General features: G+C 44.4%; 1 protein-coding gene across 3 annotated transcripts in view; it reads right to left on the reverse strand.

Moving 5' to 3' along the window:
• The window catches only part of LOC146813709 (uncharacterized), a 248,540-nt gene that overhangs the window by 21,503 nt on the left and 205,478 nt on the right, over nucleotides 1-21,559 (reverse strand). For all 3 annotated transcript variants that reach the window (XM_085610204.1, XM_085610202.1, XM_085610203.1), the window contains 3 exons: nucleotides 19,931-20,022; nucleotides 14,819-14,904; nucleotides 13,094-13,163 (listed from right to left, as the gene is read on the reverse strand). In XM_085610204.1, the coding sequence (XP_085466330.1) occupies nucleotides 13,094-13,163; nucleotides 14,819-14,904; nucleotides 19,931-20,022 (248 nt within the window). The remainder of the gene's footprint in view (nucleotides 1-13,093; nucleotides 13,164-14,818; nucleotides 14,905-19,930; nucleotides 20,023-21,559) is intronic.

Here is a 21,559-nt window from a genome sequence, read left to right on the forward strand (position 1 = left end):
GATGTGGCCTGTATTCCAGATTGGGAGATGATCTCGGCCAGCGGGGAGAAATATACATTAAACAAAAGAGGGCTTAGTGAAGAGCCCTGAGGGACGCCCCACTTAAGGGGATGGCTGCTTGAAGTAAAAGGGGGAGTGAATACAGCCTGAGTCCGATTGGACAGAAAGGAGGCAAGCCATTCCAAGGCCTTGCCCTGAATGCCTTTTGCCTGTAAACGATCAAGAAGGACAGGGTGAGAGACGGTGTCGAATGCTGCCGACAAGTCTAGCAGCACCAACACCACTCTAGAGCCCTCGTCAAGTTTCCATCTGATAGCGTCAGCCATCTCCAAAAGGGCAGATTCGGTGCTATGACCCGACCTGAAGCCATGCTGGGAGATGTGGAAGGCGCCACTCATCTCCAAGAAACCAGCCAGTTGACCGTGTACAAGTTTCTCCAGTACTTTGGCTGGGGCAGGGAGCAGGGAGATGGGGCGATAATTAGCTGGTTCAGAGGGGTCTGCGGTTGCCTTTTTAATGATGGGAACCAGTCTAGCGTGTTTCCAGGAGTCTGGAAAGATACCTGTCTGAAGGGAGTCATTCCAGATTTTGTTGAATAAAGGATTAAGCAGGGAAGCAAGGGATTTGTACTGCTTCGCTGGCCACGGGTCAAGGGGGGAACCAGATTTGCATTTGAGTAATTCTGCCAGTGACTGTTCTAAGGAGATCACCTCAAATTTAGAAAAGACCTTATCAGGATTGGAGCTGACTAGACATGATTTCAGATGGGAGGGGATGATGTTACAGGGGAAAGAGTTCTGAATGACAGCAATCTTGTCTTCAAAATAGCTTGAAAGATTGTCGCAAAGGGCCTGGGAGACCAGTGGTTGGCGCTTGAGGGCCATAGGGTCAGTAAAAGCTCTGACCGTGTCAAAAATGACTCTAGAAGATCCCTTAGCCCGGGTGATTTTCTCCTCAAGGTGGGATCTTTTATGATCAATGATTTTCTTTCTATACTCCTTAAGGGAGGTTTTGTATTTGGATCTACTATCAGGAGAGTAAGACCGTCTCCAATTTCTCTCCAGCCGCTTGCAGATCTGCAGGTCTGTATCGCAGGAGGCCTCCATAACACAATGCTATTCTTCCCAGAAAACAGAAATGGTCATAACCAGAAATGAGGCGGCCCTTGGAGTCCCGCCTTCTGGCCATCAGCGATGGGCGCTCCCTCACAGCTCAAGAAAGCAGTAAGGAGGAAGGACGCGCGAGCGCGCGATCCAAGATGGCCGCCGCGTGAGAGTCTACCCGTGTTTTCAGCCCGTTTTAGTCCCTAAAACGCCGATTTTTGTCAGAAAAGTGCCCTGGAGGAGGTCGCTGTGGTTATGAAGGTCTCACCTGCACTGTGGAGCAATTTCAGTCGTTTTTGCACGGCGGAAGTGGGTTTTTTCGCTGCCTGGTTCCTGCTCCCTGCACAGCATTCAGGTACAGCCAGGCTTTCAGTCAAGGGGGCGGAGCAAGCTTGTAGGAAAGGGCCTGGCTTGGGCCTAACCACTCCCCCAGCCCATTTTAGCTGCTGCACCAGTCATTCCTTGGTGTTCTCCACAGCTTTCATTTCCTCCTTCGTTATTTTGTGTCTGCAATTATATATTTTTGACTCTTAAAATAGAAAATAAGAGTTCTGTTAATAAAAGGAGGCAGCAAGTTTCTCCTCCTCCTGCTAAATCAAAAGTAGTGGAGTCTTCTGAACCTTCACTGTCTTTAATATAGGAGGAAATTCAGGCACTTCGAGTCAATACAGATACCAATGCATCTGAAGTAAAAAATGTGCGTAAAGATATGGCCAGCCTGTCAATGAAAATATCAGATAATTCCATCAAAATACACGATAATAAGGTCAAACTTGACTCATTTACTCCACTGGTGGCAAAAATTTCTCCTATGTGCTCAACATTATTGGATTTGGAGAATTGTAACAGACAATATAATTTACGCATATTTAATCTTCCTGAAAATGTTGAGGGGGATAACTGTAGACTATATTTGGAGAAATTATTACCTGGTCTTCTGCAAATTAAATTCTCAGAAAAGTTTGAAATTGATAAAGCCTACAGGACTCCCTCACACAGGAACCCTCAGCACACAAAACCGCGACAAATGATTTTTAAAGTTCTTCGACACCACCATTTGGTTCTAATCAGAAAAGCAGCTAGAGAAATACCTTCATTGATGGTTAATGGGAATAAAATATTTATTCATCAAGACTATGCCAAAGAAACTGTTTCAATTCGCAAAGAATTCACTGCTCATCGCCCGGAACTTCGCAGTTTAGGATATAAATATGGTCTTTTTGATCCATCGACGATGCGCATTTGGAAGGATAATTTTTCGAAATATTTTCAACGTCCAGAAGATTTGGAGCATTTTTTGGATCAGCAGTCTCTGCACTCTATGGATACCAATGACTCTGCTACTTGATTTTTGCCGATTGTGTTTTTCTTTCTGACACAGTTCTGAAATTTCTCTTTATTGGGCTCCAGCGGTTTCGGTCATGCTTGTACAGCGTGTGTGCGTTTCACATTTCACATTTATGTCTTCAGTTTATCGTTTTTTCCATGTTTTTTCATTTTTCCTTTCCTTCGTCTTTCTCTGGAGCTACCTGTTTCTCATATTCTTGATCCTCTTTTATCTTTCACTTCTTGTACTCTTTTCTCCTTTCTTCTGTTATGGCTAATATCCATGATATTAAAGTAATTTCATTAAATGTTAAAGGATTGCGCCATCCAGTTAAACGTATAAAAATTTTAGATTACCTAGGTAGTTGCAAAGCTGATGTTTGTTTTATACAAGAGACTCATATAGATGATAACATTTTAGATTATATGCAGAAGAAATGGGTAGATGCTATTGTCTATTCTCCTGCCAATGGTAAAAAAAATAGTGTAGCTATTCTCTTTGCAAAAAAGCTACACTGTCAAATTTTGAGTAAATCTTCTGATAAGGATGGTAGATATATACTCGTTAAAATGAAAGTTCTATTTTTATTAAATGTTTATGGTCCTACCGCAGATGATCCTATTTTTTGGTCTAATCTTACAACAGAGGTTCTAAAGATTGGTAATGTCCCTTTAATTGTCGGAGGTGATTTTAATGTTATCTTTGACCCTTTATTAGATAGATCATCTCTTACTAAGTTTTACCATGCTAAGGTATATTTTGCTTTTAAATCATTTATTCAAGCCACTAAATTAGTTGACATTTGGAGGTTACATTTTCCTACAGAAAAATCTTACACATTATTTTCAAATCCTCATAATTCCCATTCTAGAATTGATTGTTTATTGGTTTCCAGGCACCTAATTAGTTCAATAACTGCTCCTAATATTGGTAACATTGATATTTCAGACCATGCTATGATTTCTTTGGTTTTGAACTTGGAGTCAACTTATCCTAAGCAATCTAGATGGCGAATGAACACTGGTATAATTCTGAATGAGTATAACAAGCCCAAACTTTTGGCTGCTATTCAAGAATATTTTATACTTAATCCTGAAGGGTCTACTTCTATGATAAATAGATGGGATGCTTTCAAAGCTTATATTAGGTGTGTCACCATATCTATTATGGCCCATGAAAATAAAACCTTTCATGCTACTGTGAAAAACTTACAAAAACAAATTGCGAAATTTGAACGACTTTTTATTACATCCAACAATCCTCAATATAAATTTAAACTACAAAAATTGCGTTATGAATTTAATTCAATCCTTAGTAAAAGAGCAGGTATTCAAATTTCTAATGCTAAAGCCAGATTTAGTTTTAAAGCCACTAGATCCGGTAAACTATTAGCTAATTATTTGCGCATAAAAAAAGATAAAACTCAAATTAACTCAATTCTTGGTCCACATGGTAATATTGCTCTATCTCACAATGAAATTGTTAATGAATTTATGAATTTCTATTCGGCATTATATAATAAACCAGATTTTCTGGAGGTTTCCTTAATTGACTCCTTTTTAAAATCATGTAAATTACCCAAGATTTCACAATCTAATAAAATTGGACTTGATGCACCTATTACCAAAGATGAAATCCTATCAGCTATAAAATCTCTTAAAAAGAACAAATCTCCGGGTCCTGATGGGATCCCTGTGGATTTCTACAAAGAATTTCAGTCACAACTTTTACCATTTTTGCACCAACTTTTTACGTTTTTTGGTTCCACTGGAACTACTTCTGGTTCTTTTACAGAAGCTTTAATTATAGTACTTCCAAAACCAGATAAAGATCCCACCAGAGTGTCTAATTATCGTCCTATATCTTTAATTAACCAAGACTGTAAATTATATGCTAAAATACTTGCTACTAGATTGGGCCCCATATTAGATTCTATTATACACCCTGACCAATCTGGTTTTATGAAGAATAGATACTCTGCTAATAATACGAGAACTTTGCTACATATTATTGAACAAAGTCCTACTTTATCGGTGCCATCTGGAATTTTAGCCTTAGATGCGGAAAAGGCATTTGATAAACTCCATTGGCAATTTTTATTCCATACCTTGTCCTCATTTAATTTTGGAGATACCTTTATTCGCATGATTTCAGCTCTATATTTTGCCCCTACTGCTCGTCTATTTATTAATGGCCAAGTTTCAACTCAATTTTCGCTTTTTAGAGGTACAAGACAAGGATGTCCTCTTTCTCCTCTCTTATTTTTAATTGGCATTGAACCTTTTCTTAACCTAATCAGAAATTGTGATCATATTAAAGGAATCATTATTAAGGATGTTACTGTTAAAACCCTTGCCTATGCGGATGATGTGCTTTTATTTGTTAGTGACCATATATCTTCTTTTCCCTCATTAATGGATATTAGAACAAAGTATTCTGCAGTTTCTGGATACACTTTAAATACTAACAAAACTGAATTCTTTCCCTCAAATGTTGATTGCACTCCTGATATGCTTCCCATGCAGGAAATTATTTGGCAAAAGAATAAGTTAAAATATCTTGGAATTTTATTTTCCTCTTCCATAAAATCGACAATCAATCTAAATTGTGATTTTATCCTAAACTATATTAAAGACAAAACGTCTAAATGGTCAGCATTACATCTTTCATGGTGGGGTAGGATGGATTCTCTTAAAATGACTATAGCTCCTAAAATATTCTATACCCTTGCCATGGTTCCTACTCAATTTCCATTAAAGTTTTATAAAGATGTTGATAAACTTTTGTCAAAGTTTTTATGGAACAACAAACCTCCTCGTATTACTTAAAAAAAATTAAAAGTTCCTAAACGTAATGCTGGATTTGGTATCCCGGAGTTTTTTCTTTATCATAAAGCTTTTATTTTAAAACAAAGTTCACTATGGTTTAATTGCTCCTTTTTAGGTCTCGGCTAGCGAAGGCTGCGCTTGCGCAGTCTCGCTCGCGAGATTTAATGACTTTGAGTGACTTTTAGAAGAGGGGCTTGCTCCCGCCCCTCTTCTCTCCTGTTCTCCATTGGCTGGCCTCTTAAATGCAGGCCAGCCACTGGAGAAGAGGTCCAGTCACTCCGTTGTAGCCCCGTCCTTTTCGGATCGGGGGGCGTGTTTTTTAAAGAAAGTCTCATTCTCTCCTCCAGCCAATGGCTGGAGGAGAGAAAAGACAAACACGCCCCCGAATCCGAAAAGGACACTGCGTTTCTCCGAGGCATTTCTACTCTGCCTTGGAGAAAGGCGGTGGTGTCTTCCGGTGCCCTCGGCTTGTTCAGGCTTCTAATCGGATAACTTTCTTATCCTTCAGTGGTTAGGTCTTCCCCCCCCCCTCCCCCAACACAACTCCCGGTCACGGCACAGCTAAAAGGTCCCACCTAGAGGATTTGTCAAAGCTCGCCTGATTGTGCACGCGGCCCGCCTTGGGGAAGCACATTTCAATAGTGCATCCTGCCTCTCCTCCTTCCCCCCTCGCCAGACACGCATGAAGCTGTCGAGTATGCTAATGAGCCCCTCTCCTGCCTTTGAAGTTTCTCCCGTTATCTGCGCTGTGCCCGTTGCCTTTTGCTCTTCATTTGTTTTAACAAGTTTCAGTATGCGCATTGTAAAGCCGCACATGAGCTCACGCGCTCCCAGGCAGCATGCTTTCAGACACATGAAAGTCGTGATGAAAGCGTACACATATTGCTTCCATAAATCTCTCCTTTTTGGCTCACATTTCTTCCTTCCGCTATTCCACCCACCCCCCTCCCCCCTTTTCTTAGCTCCGCTTGCTCCCTCCCTCCTTCCTCTGCACTTCGTGCTCGCCCTCGTTTCCTCTGTCTCATTCCTTGCTTGGTGTACCTCTCTGCCCGTCCCCCTATTTTCGCTCTTTAGCAGTCTCTTCTTCCCTTCTCTTCCCTTACCTGGTTGTCGTCTTTTCTCCCTTTCTAACTTTATCTCTCTGTCACGCTCACTTATTTTCCTATCCCTCTCACTCCCCTCCCCTTCTCTTTTCTACTCTTGCCCCCCCTCACTCGCTGTCTCACCCCCCACCTCTGTGTCTTAATACTCTGCGGTAAGAGGGGCCAGTCACGAGCTTCCAGGCTCCGCTTTCATCCTCGTCTCTGTTAATTATTCGGTGGTCAATGATGAAAAGCCAAGACTTTTTTGCGCTACATTAGCACATTAAAAACAGTTACCCAGCACAAAAATTAATCAAATGCCCTCCTCAGTTGCTTGGTCTGATATTTCTACCCCCTCCATCATTCCCAGAAACGTCGGGAAATAAATTTCAGCGCTCCCTCCCACTCCCTCGCCCCACAGCCCCCAGCTCAGCTGGATGTCAGTTCACAAGGGTTCACTATTGGAAGCCGAGGCGGGGACAGAAAGCTGCTGTTCCCTGGCCGGCTCTGTGTGCCTGGTCAGCCGCCAGCTGTGCCCTGCAGCTGGCAGGAATCTCTAGCCCCCATCTAATGTTAACCGATGGCTCCATTTGATATGGGGCAGCATGTTGAGATAAACCAGAACTACCATTCCCACAATGCTTTGGCTGCTGAATAGAAGACCATGGCTGGTAAATAATACTCGACATTTGTGGTGTAGCTAGGGTACCCTGTGCCCTAGTGCAAGCAAGGACAAAGGGCCTTCTGACTGCTGGATGGGTAGTAAAATAAAGCAATCAGTGTCCCCCTCGTATATCTGGGCCGCTATAAGGAGCTTGTGTTTGGGCAAGAGAAAGTGTCCTCTTGAGCGCCTGGTGAAATCAAACCGACAGATTGTGTGTGAGGGGGGTGGCAATAGGTAGGGGTGATGACGAGCACAGGCATTCCGAGTGCGCCTGTTCCCGGAGCAGCATATGCCACAGCGGCTCTTTGTCTGCTCGTCTCCGAGACGCCATCTCAGATGCGCGTTACGGCTCTTGCAGGTCTGTACGAAGGCTGCACACAGCTGCCCCCTTCCCTCCAATGTTGCACCCAAAAAAAACTCTTTAATGGAGTTCTTCTGCAAGCATACTTTACATGGTTAAGCTCTCTTTGTACGCCATATTAGATAGACCTCGAGGGCTTTTTTCTCACTGACCATTCAGAGACAGTGCGGGCCGTGGGTGAGAGCGACGGGCAGCGCCATTTCACAGGAGCCCGCGGTCTCCTGCTGCGCGCCTGTCTCTGCCGGAATCCGGACCCTAGACTTGCAGTAAGTTTCTCAGCTCTTAAAGGATAACAGGCGTTGTTTGCCCCCGAGCATTTGCAAACTGCTCTGACATGTGATCTCCCTACCCAGCATGGCGCTCATTAGGCTGATTTTCAATACAAAGTTTGTATTATCAGCCGTCTCTAAGGGCAATTAGGAATGGGCGGCTCTGCGCACCAGACACCGGGTGACTCCGAGTGACTCATCTTTATTGGTTCCTTTGTCGGGGAGACAGTGATTGAGATGGCAGGGATGCGGCCTACCTGCCCATTTCATCGGGTAAATAGTGAAGAGAAATGGTGTGTAATTAATTGACAGTTAATATCGGCCCTGTTTAGTGTTCATCAGACACAAAGCGGGAGACGCTACCCAAAGGAACAAAGTAATGAGACAACCTTTGACGGGTTAAATTATCAAGGAACTGTGTGTAATTACCTGACAGTTAAAAAGGGGACCGTGCAAGGTATTTATGGGGTCTAGGATTTCAGTTTTGTGGGGGGCAAAAAAGAGGATTGGAAAAAAAAAAGACAAAGAAAGCAAACTACAGTGACAATGCAAATTATATTTTATGACTACGCCTTCGGGCCTGATAACTGGTGGGAGCAGAAGGGCGCCGACATGAAAGAGACTCTGAGCCATTGTTATCACGATTTACCTAAGAATGCCACCTCTTTACTTAATACAGTTTACACGAACTGAGCGAACAAAGGAGCGCGCGAAAGAGTTTATTTCAAGAGCAAAGACAAATTAACTGTTTGCAGTGATACGTGGATCTGCTGTTTCACTGTTTAGAAGTTTGTGGTTATGTAATAACGACTACAGAATCAACGGTTGCAACGCATTGCTTTCTAATGATACAGGGGTGAGTATTTACAACACGCACTGCCCAACATCTCAAGAACCCGTCACCTTTAACTATGTACCTAGCATGATTAACCATTTGCACTTAAATATTTTTACGTTAAGGTAAAGCACAATTATTTTAATGTTTAATCTAATGAAGCATTTTATAGCGCAAAACCAACCTATTTAAATGGCCTCTTGGCCCACTTTAGAGTTGTAAGCCATTGGATAGATTGCCCCATATAATATTTGAAGTAAATTTGGTCAAACAATTCTAAGCCTTCTTACTTGTTTGTGTGCTCATATCTCAATTTTTTCTAAAAACTTTTACTGACTGATGAAGACAGCGACTACCTCTGTCAGTTTAGCATGTAGATTGTTCCGCTCCTTCATGGTGTGGGGTAGCATTTCTGCCTTACTCCTTCATTTATTTCAAAAAGAGTTTACGTGTCTGTATTTTAAAGGAGCCCCTCAGAAAAGGGGGGTTGCCTTGCCAGGGTTCAGTCTCTGCCGCTCTGCCCTTCAGATGTGTGAGGTGAGTGTTATGTCGCTGAGACATCGCCCCCCCCCCCCCCCCACATTAGCAGAATCCTAAGAACTAGTGGATTTTATAACCTCGAGGCATTTGTAATGGAGGGACTCGGGGAACTCTTCTACCCTCGGAAGGGAAAGCTGACGATCTTTTTCATTCCCTGGCACGTTTGGTACTCCTTGTAGTTTTGTACTGTTATCTCTTTGACTTAGGCCAAGACTACAATTCCCAGAATGCATGCGGCTAAATCACCTCGGGACTCGAGAGGAGTTGTGTTTATTGACTAAACTGCTGATTTTGGCACCTGGGTTCTAATCAGGCTTTTAGTCAATCTGGGTAAATTAGATCCAACCGCCCACCGCACCCCCTCGCCTGAAACCTATATATGCAATCTATTTCATATCATTAGGTATTTTTATATATGTCATGCGGGCTCACATTTTTCGGCCTGGTTGTCTTTGGGAGGAGTTGTATAGCACCCAGGAAAGAAACAGGAGAGCTCCTGTCAACAAAAAAACAAACTAAACTAGATTAACGGAGATGATTTGCATATTCATGACTGTCAAAGAATTGGAATTGCATGGTAGGCAAAAAAAGAATGTATTTAGGCCCAGATCTCTGTATTCGAGGTGAATGTTTGGCATTCAGCATTCGGTCCATCAATTGTTCTTTTTGCAGCAGTCAACATGACTGAGCCTGAAGGGTGAGAAGGGGCGATTTGGGCGTGGTGTATGGCAGGGGAATGGAAACCAAGGTCTCTCATTCCAGCACCCCAGGGTGGCACCGCAGAAGTGCTGCACGAAGGGCTGCATCAGACTGCTGCGCAGCTGTAAGGTAGGACACAGCAGAGTGTGGAAAATGAAAGGCCTGTTTGATGTACAGCTCTGATGCTCTGTGAAAGAGGGCTCCGCCAGGCCGAATCACACCAAGGCAGCTCTTCCGTACATTCAGTGGCATGCCGCAAAATGGCGGTGCCCCCTTAAACATGAGATGAGAGGCCCCTGAGCCTCCACTATCTCAGAGATATCCAATGCCCTTGTCCTAACAAGCATTTCCAATGCAACGGTCTCGGTGTTGTTAAAGTTAGAGCTATTGGCATTGCTCATTTGTTTATGTTTTTGTTTTTAAAACATGTAAAGAAACGGCATTGTTATTTACCATGTCAATAGCTTAATCAGTGTGTGTGTAGGTGGCTCTGTGTGTGGGTGCAAATGCAATAGGTCTCGCATTTGAGAGTGATTAAGCTATTGACATTGTAAATAACAATGCCATTTCTTTAAATGTTTTAAAAACAAAAACATAAACAAAAATAATGTCATGAGCAATGCCAATAGCTCTAACTTTACCAATGCCGAGACCATTGCATTGTAAATGCTTGTTAAATAAATCTCCTACGTGGCTCCGTATTGAGATATCAATTACGAATCCATTTCCATTACCTACTTTGGTGTCCATGCATAATAATGCTCCATTTATTCAAAAGTCAGTTATTATTAAATCCACTAAAATGTTATTTAATGATCTTGACTTAATTTTTATTTTTCCCATGAACAACACTGTTGAATTATCATTATGGTATAGTAATGTTATTAAATTGAACAGGAATGTTAATTTCTGGTTTTCATGGATTAAGGCTGGCATTTTTTATCTTAAAGAGGTTTATTCCAATAATACGTTTATTTCTTTTGAAACATTGCAAACAAGTTTTGGTTTATTTAAATCTGACTTTATTAAGTATCAGTATTTGTGCAATTCAATTTTATATTCCTTTCCTAATGCCATCCCTTCTAATGTTACAGCTGACTTAGCAATTTATATTCAAACAGTTTCAAAATCATCTCATGGGGTTTCTATTTTATATAAAAAATTATCTGATACTCTAGGTAGCAATATAGAGATGATTTCCACTTTTTGGAATAATGAACTTTCACTTTCCTTGTCCACTGACACATGGAAAGATATTTGGCTTAATAGTATATCTGGGTGGTTGCCTGTTTCAATCTACCAAACTAATTCTTATATCCTCTATAATCGTTTCCTCTCCTGATTGTTGGCATTGTAAATCACACCCTGGTTCATTACAACACATGCTTTTTGATTGTCCTTTGGTTTTTAAATGTTGGTCTGAAGTTTGGGATATCATAAAGAAGATTTTTAAATTTCAAATTGATCTTTCCTATCAGTTAATAATTTGTAAATCTGCTATTCTTTCACAAAATATACATGATTTAGAGAGTAAACTTTTCAATTTTCTTATTTCGGCTGCTTTAAAATCCATTACTTTTTGTTGGAAAGATGTTTCTGTATTATCTGTTAATGCTTGGTGGTCATGGGTTATTTTTTCTAGAAGAGGTGCTCAATTTTCTATGAATGGGATCACTCATAATTTTTTCTCTTATCAATCTTTTTGGTTACCTGTTGATGCATATTTATCCATTTAATGCTGTATTAATAATTTCAATTCAGATTTGAACTTAATATGATTAGTCTTATTATGGCATATAGTAGCTCTGTTTGCATCTTCTACGTTAATTGTTATATTTGTTCCTTCCCTCCCCCTCCTTCTATCCGCCTTTTTTGTATCTTTTGATTATGTATTTTCTCATTACCTAAGATAATTTTTTCTATGATTTTGATTATGATATACAATGTTATCTAGGTATTATTGCTTAATCATAATATTTTATGTGTTGTCTCTCATTTAGTTGTATTTGATCAAAAATTCAATAAAATATTCTGAACACAAAAAAGAAAGCAGTAAGGAGCCTCTGGACACTGACCGACGAGGTTCTCTGGGCGAGGCCCCAGCTAGGAGCAGTCACTCCCTCGTGCTTCTGGCAACTGCGAAGAATCAGGAAACCTAGGAAACTCCTGACCCGGGAAGCCCTTCTGCAAGTAGACCTGGCCTTGGTCACTTCAAGGATCGACTCTGCTAACTCTATCTTGGTTTCCCCAAAGGCCTCAATCGCAGACTCCAACTGGCCCAGAGCCGAGCTGCCAGACTACTCTTCCATCAACCCAGACACTGCCACATGACCCCTCTGATGAGGAAACTACACTGACGTCCTACAGGACACAGGACCGTCTGCTGGACGGGCTGCATTATTGTGAAAACCCTTCACAGTAGAAACCCAGTGGTCATATCAGCCTGAATATAACAATATACTCTCAACCAAAACCTAGGATCAAGCCACAGGAACTTTCTCACCATCCCCAAGTTTAAAAAGAAGCGAATGGGAGGTTCCAGATTTTCAGCTTTGGCCCCCGTGTCTGGAACCCTACTCCCTGAGATAAGGGCCACCCCATCTGCACAAGATTCAGGAAACTGCTTAAAACCGGGCTTTTGAAACAACCATCATTGAGCAGTGTGGAGAGGCGCACATTACTTCTGTTCCCTAAGCGCCAAGAAACTATGGGTGCGCTCTAGAAACATAACATAACAAATACTTCCTGCTAGGAATGAATCCTATATAATTAACAGCTTCCTATAAATCGCAAGCACGACACCTTGATGTACAGACCCTCACCTCTGGGCTGATGGATACATGGTTGATTAGCACAGCATCGCTTCAGGGCAGGAGCTCGGGTGCCTGGCTCCAGGCTATAGACACGGCTTCTTCAGGACGGAGCGCCTCACAGAATGTACAGACCCTCACCTCTGGGCTGATAGGTACATGGTTGATTAGCACAGCATCGCTCCAGGACAGGAGCTTGGGTGCCTGGCTCCAGGCCATAGACACGGCTTCTTCAGGACGGAGCGCCTCACAGAATGTACAGACCCTCACCTCTGGGCTGATAGGTACATGGTTGATTAGCACAGCATCGCTCCAGGACAGGAGCTTGGGTGCCTGGCTCCAGGCCATAGACACGGCTTCTTCAGGACGGAGCGCCTCACAGAATTCATCAACCTCTCAAAGATGCGGACTCAAGAATGAGGTTCATTTCTCTCTTGGGGTATTTGCAAAAAGACCCTGCCTTGCAGACACCTCCCCATGAGTGTCACAGTGACAGGGATTCAGTGGCTGCTGCATCTTTCCTTTTCAGGCTGTCCTTACTGAACAAATATGAACCACACAGACCATATCCTTACCCTGACGTGGGAGGCGGGGTCCCCTCCGGGGGACGTCCAGCTGCCTGGAAGAAATCCTCCTCATCAAACCCTGTCATACAATGTGAGAGAAGTGTGAGAGTTAGAGACATGCAGTAACCCACATACATGGACCCCCTTGCAATTATTCCACAAACACGCACACAGATGCACACATTGATATAAACAGTCCCCTCGCGTGCATGGAGACCACAAATGCACACACCGACAGACACACTCACGTGCACTGTTCCCTCGAATGCATGCAGACCATACAAGCACAAACCCTCTCCACAGATCTCTCCTCTGTACACGGACCACATACAAGTACACACATAGATACAAGTTTTTCCTTCACATTCATACTAAACACAAGCACAAACACATACAGACACACACACAAATGCACAGATCTCTCCTCTGCACAAAGACCACACACAAGCACACACATAGACACAAGTTTTTCCTGCACATGCCTACTACACACAAGCATAAACACATACAGACACACATACAAAATGCACAGATCTCTACCCTGCACACGGACCACACACAAGCACACATAGGCACATGTTATTTCTGCACATGCATACTACACACACACACACTGATCTCTCTCCTCCAAGTGATAACCACAAAGATAAAGACACACACGTGACATGCACAGATTGCTACCTCTCATGCATTGCCACACACCTAAACACACATACATGACCAGATCCTTCTCCTGCCGGTGTACCCCCAGACAAGCACAATGCACAGCCCCCCCCCCTCCCGTCAGGAAGACCCCGTACAAACACGTAAGCTCTTCCTCTGCTGGCATATCAAAACGACATGCAGACAGACACACACACGGAAACACAGACACACACACGATTCTATGAAAAAAAAAGACCATAAGATAACGTGATACTAAAATATTGCTGAAAAAATATTGTGATAAAAAATATTGACTTTACATACACATAATGTAAAGTACCAGTATACTGACTACAAAAATATTGTGGTTCAAAACATCATGTGTACACATATAAATGTAATAAACACTATTATAACGTTAAAAAGTACATTTATTTTCGAAAGCAATACATTAAAAATATAAAGATTTACCTTGAACATAAATAAAACAATCTTTCAAACATTTAGGGCCTGATTACGGTTTCGGGCAGAACGCCACCGACAGGCCGTCGTAAGCCACCGACAGGCCATCGTACGCCACCGACAGGCCGTCGTAAGCCACCGACAGGCCGTCGCAAGCCACCGACAGGCCGTCGTAAGCCACCGACAGGCCGTCGTAAGCCACCGACAGGCCGTCGTACGTCACCGACAGGCCGTCGTAAGCCACCGACAGGCCGTCGTACGCCACCGACAGGCAGTCGTATGCCACCGACAGGCAGTGGTATGCCACCGACAGGCCGTCGTCCGCTTGCATCCCTTTGTGACTTGGTCCCTATACATCCAACTTCCGATTTGTGAAGGGACAAAGATGGCAAAACCCTTCCCATTCGTACTAACCGTATATGAATATCCCCTGAGTATTTCCATTGTATTTGTTTCTATTTTAGATGTTTTGAAGCTAGTAAAGGTAAGAGTACCTAAAACAGGACCACTGCTTTAAATGTTTGGGGCTCGCTCTTACACACTGTGCACACACACCCTGGGGATCTGTTTCCAGCACACACATCTGATCTCTCCCATCATACATGTCCCACAGGAGGCGCTCCTCACCTGAATTCATCTGTATCTTTGAGATCCACTCCTCCATGAGGGCACCGGTGGGGGCTCTCAAGAGAACCTCAGAGCCGTCTCGCATCCTGCAAATGTGGAGTGTTATCAGGGCGTTCAATGTAGTGGGAGGAATATAAGAAGCAGAAAGTAGATAATGTAGGAGAAGAGAGGGAGAGTTATAGTACAGGAAGGCAAGAGAGAGGAAGAAAGAGATAGGAGGTGAGAAAAAGAGAAGGAGGAGAAGAGCAGATACAGAGAAAGAATGAGAGAGGGAGAGAGAGTGCCAAAGAAGTGACGTGATAGAGAAGTGACAAGATGGGGAATTTTAAAAAAAAAAGAATGAGAAAACGATAAAGAGAATGATTGAGAGAAAAAGGAAGAGAATAAAATGAAGAAAGAGAAATCGATTGAGCAAAAATGAAGAGAAAATGAAAGAGAAACAGAGAGAGAGAACAGTAAAAAGAGAGACAGCAGGAGAGAGAAATATAAAAAAACAGCCAAGAGGAGGATCACAAGGCAGGAAGGAAGGTGGAAGTGAATAGAGAAAGAAGAGAAGATGAAAGCAAGGAGGGAAGGGTGGGATGAGAGAGAGGTTTTGACATGAGAATTTGGACACATCCGCTTGGTTCAGCATTTAATGAAAATCAAGGAGTTGTAAAAGTGACACTGCCATCCTATCCATGTGTCTGTACCTCCCACTGCAAACCTCAGGTCATCTGTCTCCAAATGCTGACAATCTAGCTAGTCACTAAATGCATTCAGGGGGGGCAGTCCCTGTAAATCTCACTACAGACAATTATACTAAAGTACAGTGAACATGATGTTCCTAATAAAACCAGCCGGTAACCTTGTTCGAGCCCCCCTCTCCACTGCATGCACCTCTTCCCATACCGTCCACAGTCCACACTTTCCCCACTGCACCTCCTCCATGGTCCACCCTCTCTCCACTGCATCTCTTTTTTCTCCTCCACTGACCACCCTCTCCCCACTGCACCTCCTCCTGTCTCCTCCATGGGCCACCCTCTATACACTGCACCTCTTCCGGTCTCCTCCATGGGCCACCCTCTATACACTGCACCTCTTCCTGTCTCCTCCACCGTCCACCCTCTCTCCACTAAATCTCTACCTGTCTCCTCCATGGACCTTTGTCTCTCCACTGCACCTCTTAACATCTCTTCCAATGACTACCCTCTCTGCATTGCACCGCTTCCCGTCTCCACCGACAACCCTCTCTCCACTGCTCCTCTTCCCATCTCCACAGACCACCCTTTCTCCAATGCCCCTCTTCCCGTCTCCTCTAGGGACCACCCTCTCTCCACTGCACTTCTTCCCGTCTCTTCCAAGGCCCACCCTTTCTACATTGCACCTCTTCCCGTCCCCTCCATAGATGACCCTCTCTCCACTGTACTTCTTCCCGTCTCCTCCGGGGACCACCATCTCTACTTTGCACCTCTTCCAGTCTCCTACACCGAACACCCTCTCTGCAATGCACCTCTTCCCGTCTTCTCCAAGGACCACCCTCTCTCCACTGCACCTCTTCCCGTATCTTCCAAGGACCACCCTCTCTCCACTGCACCTCTTCCCATCTCCACCATGGATCACCCTCTCTACACTGCAGCTCTTCCCGTCTCCTCCATGGACCATCCTCTGTCCACTGCCCTCTTCCTGTCTTCTCCAAGGACCACCCTCTCTACACTGTACCTCTTCTTGTCCCCTCCATGGACCACCCTCTCTCCACTGCACCTCTTCCCATCTTCTCCAAGGACCATCCTTCATCCATTACACCTCTTCCCGTCTCCTCCATGGACCACCTTCTCTCCACTGCACCTCTTCCCATCTTCTCCAAGGACCATCCTTCATCCACTACACCTCTTCCCGTCTCCTCCATGGACCACCTTCTCTCTACTGCACCTCTTCCCATCTCCTCTAGGGACCACCCTCTCTCCACTGCACCTCTTCCTGTCTCTTCCAAGGACCACCCTCTCTCCGGTGCACCTCTTCCCGTCTCTTCCAAGGACCACCCTCTCTCCACTGCACCTCTTCCTGTCTCTTCCAAGGACCACCCTCTCTGCATTGCACCTCTACCCGTATCTTCCAAGGACCACCCTCTCTCCACTGCACCTCTTCCCGTCTCTTCCAAGGACCACTCTCTCTCCACTGCACCTTTTCCAAGGACCACCCTCTCTCCACTGCCATTCTTCCAGTCTCCTCCAGGGAGCGCCCTCTCTACACTGCACCACTTCCCATCTCCTCTACCGACCACCCTCTCTCCACTGCACCTCTTCTAGTCTCCTCTAGGGACCACCCTCCCTACACTGCACCTCTTTCCATCTCCTCCACGGACAACCCTCTCTCCACTTCACCTCTTCCAGTCTCCTCCAAGGACCACCCTCTCTCTACTGCACCTCTTCCCGTCTCCTCCATGGACCACCCTCTCTCTACTGCACCTCTTCCCGTCTCCTCCATGGACCACCCTCTCTCCACTGCACCTTTCCGATCTCCTCCATGGACCACCCTTTCTCCACTGCACCTCTTTCTGTCTCCTCCATGGACAACCCTCTCTCAACTGTACCTCTTCCCGTCTTCTCCAAGGACCACCCTTTCTCCACTGCCCCTCTTCCCGTCTCCTCCACCGAACACCTTCTCTACACTGCACCTCTTCCCGTCTCCTCCATGGACCACCCTCTCTCCCACTCTGTTACATAAAACACATACCATTCCATAAACTGGGGCTCTCCAGGCCCCTTCTTTGACCATCTATGTAGGAAATAGCATTTTCTCTGTGGTCACCCTGAATATTTCACCGTTTGCTGCATCCTACATTTGATGGCTTTAGGACGCTCCCTTTGGTGGAATTAGCATACTCCTAATTGGCATATTTAAATGTACCTATAAGTCCCTAGGATGTGGTACACAGTGTACCCAGGGCCTGGAAGTTAAATGCCACCAGTGGTCTGCACCCCCTATTGCCCATCCCACTACAGTGGCTCTGCAAATAAGGCTTCAGGCCTACCATTGTAGCCTGACTGTAGCAGTGTAAAAAATTGTCATTTGACTTGTCAAATTAAACCATTTTATCAAGTAAAAATTGAACTCTTATATTTTAATAAGTCCCCCCTATGTAGGCCTTGTAGCCAACAAGGCAGGGTGCATGATATTTTAAAGGAAGGCATATAGAAATGTAATGTTAATAAGTCCTTCCAGTGACTAGCGCCCAAGGGTTTTTTCAATGTGGCAGGCTTAGCTATCCAATGTAGAAAACCAGAGTGCAGATTAAAATTCTAAAACTGAATCTGGGCATGGGAGCAGCAAGAAAATAATTAAACAACTATTTTTAATAGTTATTAAATAAAAACAATTCAAGGGTGAAGTCGGCTTTTTAATAAGTATTAAGTAAAAGTAACTTTTCAAAGTTACGTTTTCCATGCCCGGAGCTCCTGGAGGCTAATTTGCATTGGCTCTCAAGCTTTTCTCACACATTATTTAGCCTTGAATAATAGTGAATAGGTAAAAATGCCTCTTAGGAGCAAAGACCAGGCTGACCTGAATTAAAAGACATGACTCCTCTGACCTCCACCGAGTATGCAGGGTAGGGGCTGTGGGCATCCTTTTTCACACTCAAGTGTCAATACTACTTCAATGTCAAATCCTGCTTGACAGGTCTGCAGGGATCACATATAATACTTGAGGCACACTTGAAAGGTGAGAGAACAGGATGTCAAGCCAATTCCTGTGGATCCCCTGTCGGGTTGCTGAAGGACTCTGCTTTCATCCTATCAGACATCTGCCGCTAGGTTTGTTGTGGGTACAGTACCTGCTCTAAACTGCATTTTAGTGTTAGATGTGGGGTGTATACTAGGATTACCATAGTATACTCCCCACACCACACACCCCCAGCCGTCAGAGAACACGTTTAGGTTGGCTGAAGACTTTTGTCACATTGAAAATGCCCTTATGTATTGCCAGTTTGGTTCAGTTTGCAGTAAGCCAAACAGAAACTACTGAAAAAGTTGTTAGGGTTGGTTCCTGTAACTTTTACTCGATTGGTTAGCGAGGGGCCAAGAGTCATCACACCCACTAGCTAATGGCAGGCATAAATGTGGCATCTCCAAGCACCTACGTCAGAACACTTCTGGACATGCGGAAGATCAGAAGAGGACTGGGCCTGCTGTCTATGACCCATGAGGAGCTCTGAAGTACTGGACGTGCCCCTTCTTCCACCCAGGACAAAGAAGTGAACTCCAAGGGTCAGTTGGTTGCCCTTATGTGTGCCTACAAGAGGCCTATTTCTGGAAGTAGCCAGCTAACCAGTGGCAACTGGACCAGGACTGGACCCTGCTGTTGACCTTTGACTGACACCCTGTGAGTCTCTAAGTGCCTCCCCTGAGGTCCTGGGAGGTCTTTAGAAGTGTACTGCTGTGGAAGATTGGGACTTAGTGGACTCAAATCAGAAGGCACAATCTTTGACTGGGACAAACCTGGTTTGTGTATCCGAACCACGCTCCTTCGCAATCTGCATCAAAGTGTGCCTAGGTTCTAGTCATGACCATTGACTATAATTTGCGCTTTTTGATTTTTGGCACTATTTTTCCTTAAAACTTATTGAATTGTTGTCAATTTGGGTTAATTTTGTTTATTACATTTTACTCTGTTTTTTAAAATACATTTTGTGATTTCAATTGTTAACTTTACTATTGTTTTGGTTATGCCTGTCTGCTTTGTGCCGTAGCTACTGGGGGGGGGGAGGGGGGGGGGTTGATCTCCGGTTCATCTAGTGACTTAGAGAGTTCACCCAGACAAGGGTTGTGATTATTCCTTAGGGTGGGTAGTCTTCCACCTCAACAAACAATAATCCAATTTCTTACCATCTGTCTCTGAGCACAGACCCCTCCTGTCTAGTGCATGCCGAGCCCCATTTGTTGCATGGACTCCACCACTTCTGCTCAGTACACTTGACCTCTCGTAGGGCACTGCATGACCCCTCTCACCTGCACCCGCCTAGAAACCTACATATCCTCCATATAATCCCACGATGGACCACCCTCTCCTCCAGGACTAGACCCCTCCCCTCCAGCACACACCCTCACCCTGTGATGTAAGAAAATGACTCACTGTAGTCGGAAGCAGTTGTTCTTCTTGGTATACTCCATGTCCAGGGAGCAGAGCGCCCCCGCCAGGTTCAGTGGTACAGCGCCGGTGGAGGTCTATGGGGAAGAAGGAAAGAGGGTTGAACCACTGTCATGGACCCCTAGGGTAATTTCTACAATGACCGTTCTCTGTTGATGGAGGGCGTGTCTGCACTTGTGCATTCCTTAAGGGGAGTGGATACACGTGCCTACCTAAAGAAGGGTGGTGGATACATGTGCATTCCCAAAGTAGCGGAGTGGATTCATGTGCTTTCCCAAAGTAGGGGGTGGATTCATGTATATTACTAATGTAGGGTGGTGGATATGTGTGAATTCCTAAAGTAGGGGTATAGACACATACGCATTTCTAAAGGAAAGGGGGATACAAGTGTACTCCTAAACAATAGTCGTGGATACTCATGTGCATTCCAAAAGGAGAGGGGTGGCTACACGTATATTCCTAAAAGAGAGGGGTGGATAGATGTGCATTTCTAAAAGAGAAGGGTGGATACACGTGCATTCCTAAAAGAGATGGGTGGATACATGTGCATTCCTAAAAGAGAGGGGCAGACACACATGCATTCCTTAAAGAGAGGGGTGGATACACGTGCATTCCTAAAAGAGAGGGGTGGATACATGTGCATTCCTAAAAGAAAGGGGTGGATACCCATGCATTCCTAAAAGAGAGGGGTGGATACATATGCATTCCTAAAAGAGAGGGGTGGATACACGTGCATTCCTAAAAGAGAGGGGTGGATACATGTGCATTCCTAAAAGAGAGGGTGGATACACGTGCATTCCTAAAAGAGAGGGTACATATGCATTCCTAAAAGGGAGGGGTGGATACATGTGCATTCCTAAAAGAGAGGGGTGGATACATGTGCATTCCTAAAAGAGAGGGGTGGATACACATGCATTTCTAAATGAGAGGGGTGGATACATGTGCATTCCTAAAAGAGAGGGGTGCATACACATGCATTCTTAAAAGAGAGGGGTGGATACACGTGCATTCCTAAAAGAGAGGGTTGGATACACGTGCATTCCTAAAAGAGAGGGGTGGATACATGTGCATTCCTAAAACTGAGGGGTGGATACACATGCATTTCTAAAAGAGAGGGGTGGATACACATGCATTCCTAAATGAGAGGGGTGGATACACGTGCATTCCTAAAAGAGAGCGGCGTACACACATGCATTCCTAAAAGAGAAGGGTGGATACAGGTGTATTCCTAAGTGGGAGGGGTGGATACACGTGCATTCCTAAAAGAGAGGGGTGGATACACATGTATTCCTAAAAGAGAGGGGTGGATACACGTGCATTCCTAAAAGAGATGAGTGGATACACCTGCATTCCTAAAAGAGAGGGGTGGATACACGTGCATTCCTAAAAGAGAGGGGTGGATACACGTGTATTCCTAAGTGGGAGGGTTGGCTGCGCGTGCATTCCTAAAGTAAAGGCTCATTGGTAAAGTAAAGATCTGGCTTTACATGTACATTTCTATTAGAGAGGCAGAACTACAGGCGCATTCCTGCATGAGGGGGGAGGCTACATGTGCATTCCTGGCTGAAGGGCATGGCTACAGGTGCACTCCTGACTGAGGGGCGTGGCTACTGG

This window comes from Triturus cristatus, chromosome 6 (genome assembly GCF_964204655.1).
Source record: "Triturus cristatus chromosome 6, aTriCri1.1, whole genome shotgun sequence".
Classification (NCBI taxonomy): domain Eukaryota; kingdom Metazoa; phylum Chordata; class Amphibia; order Caudata; family Salamandridae; genus Triturus; species Triturus cristatus.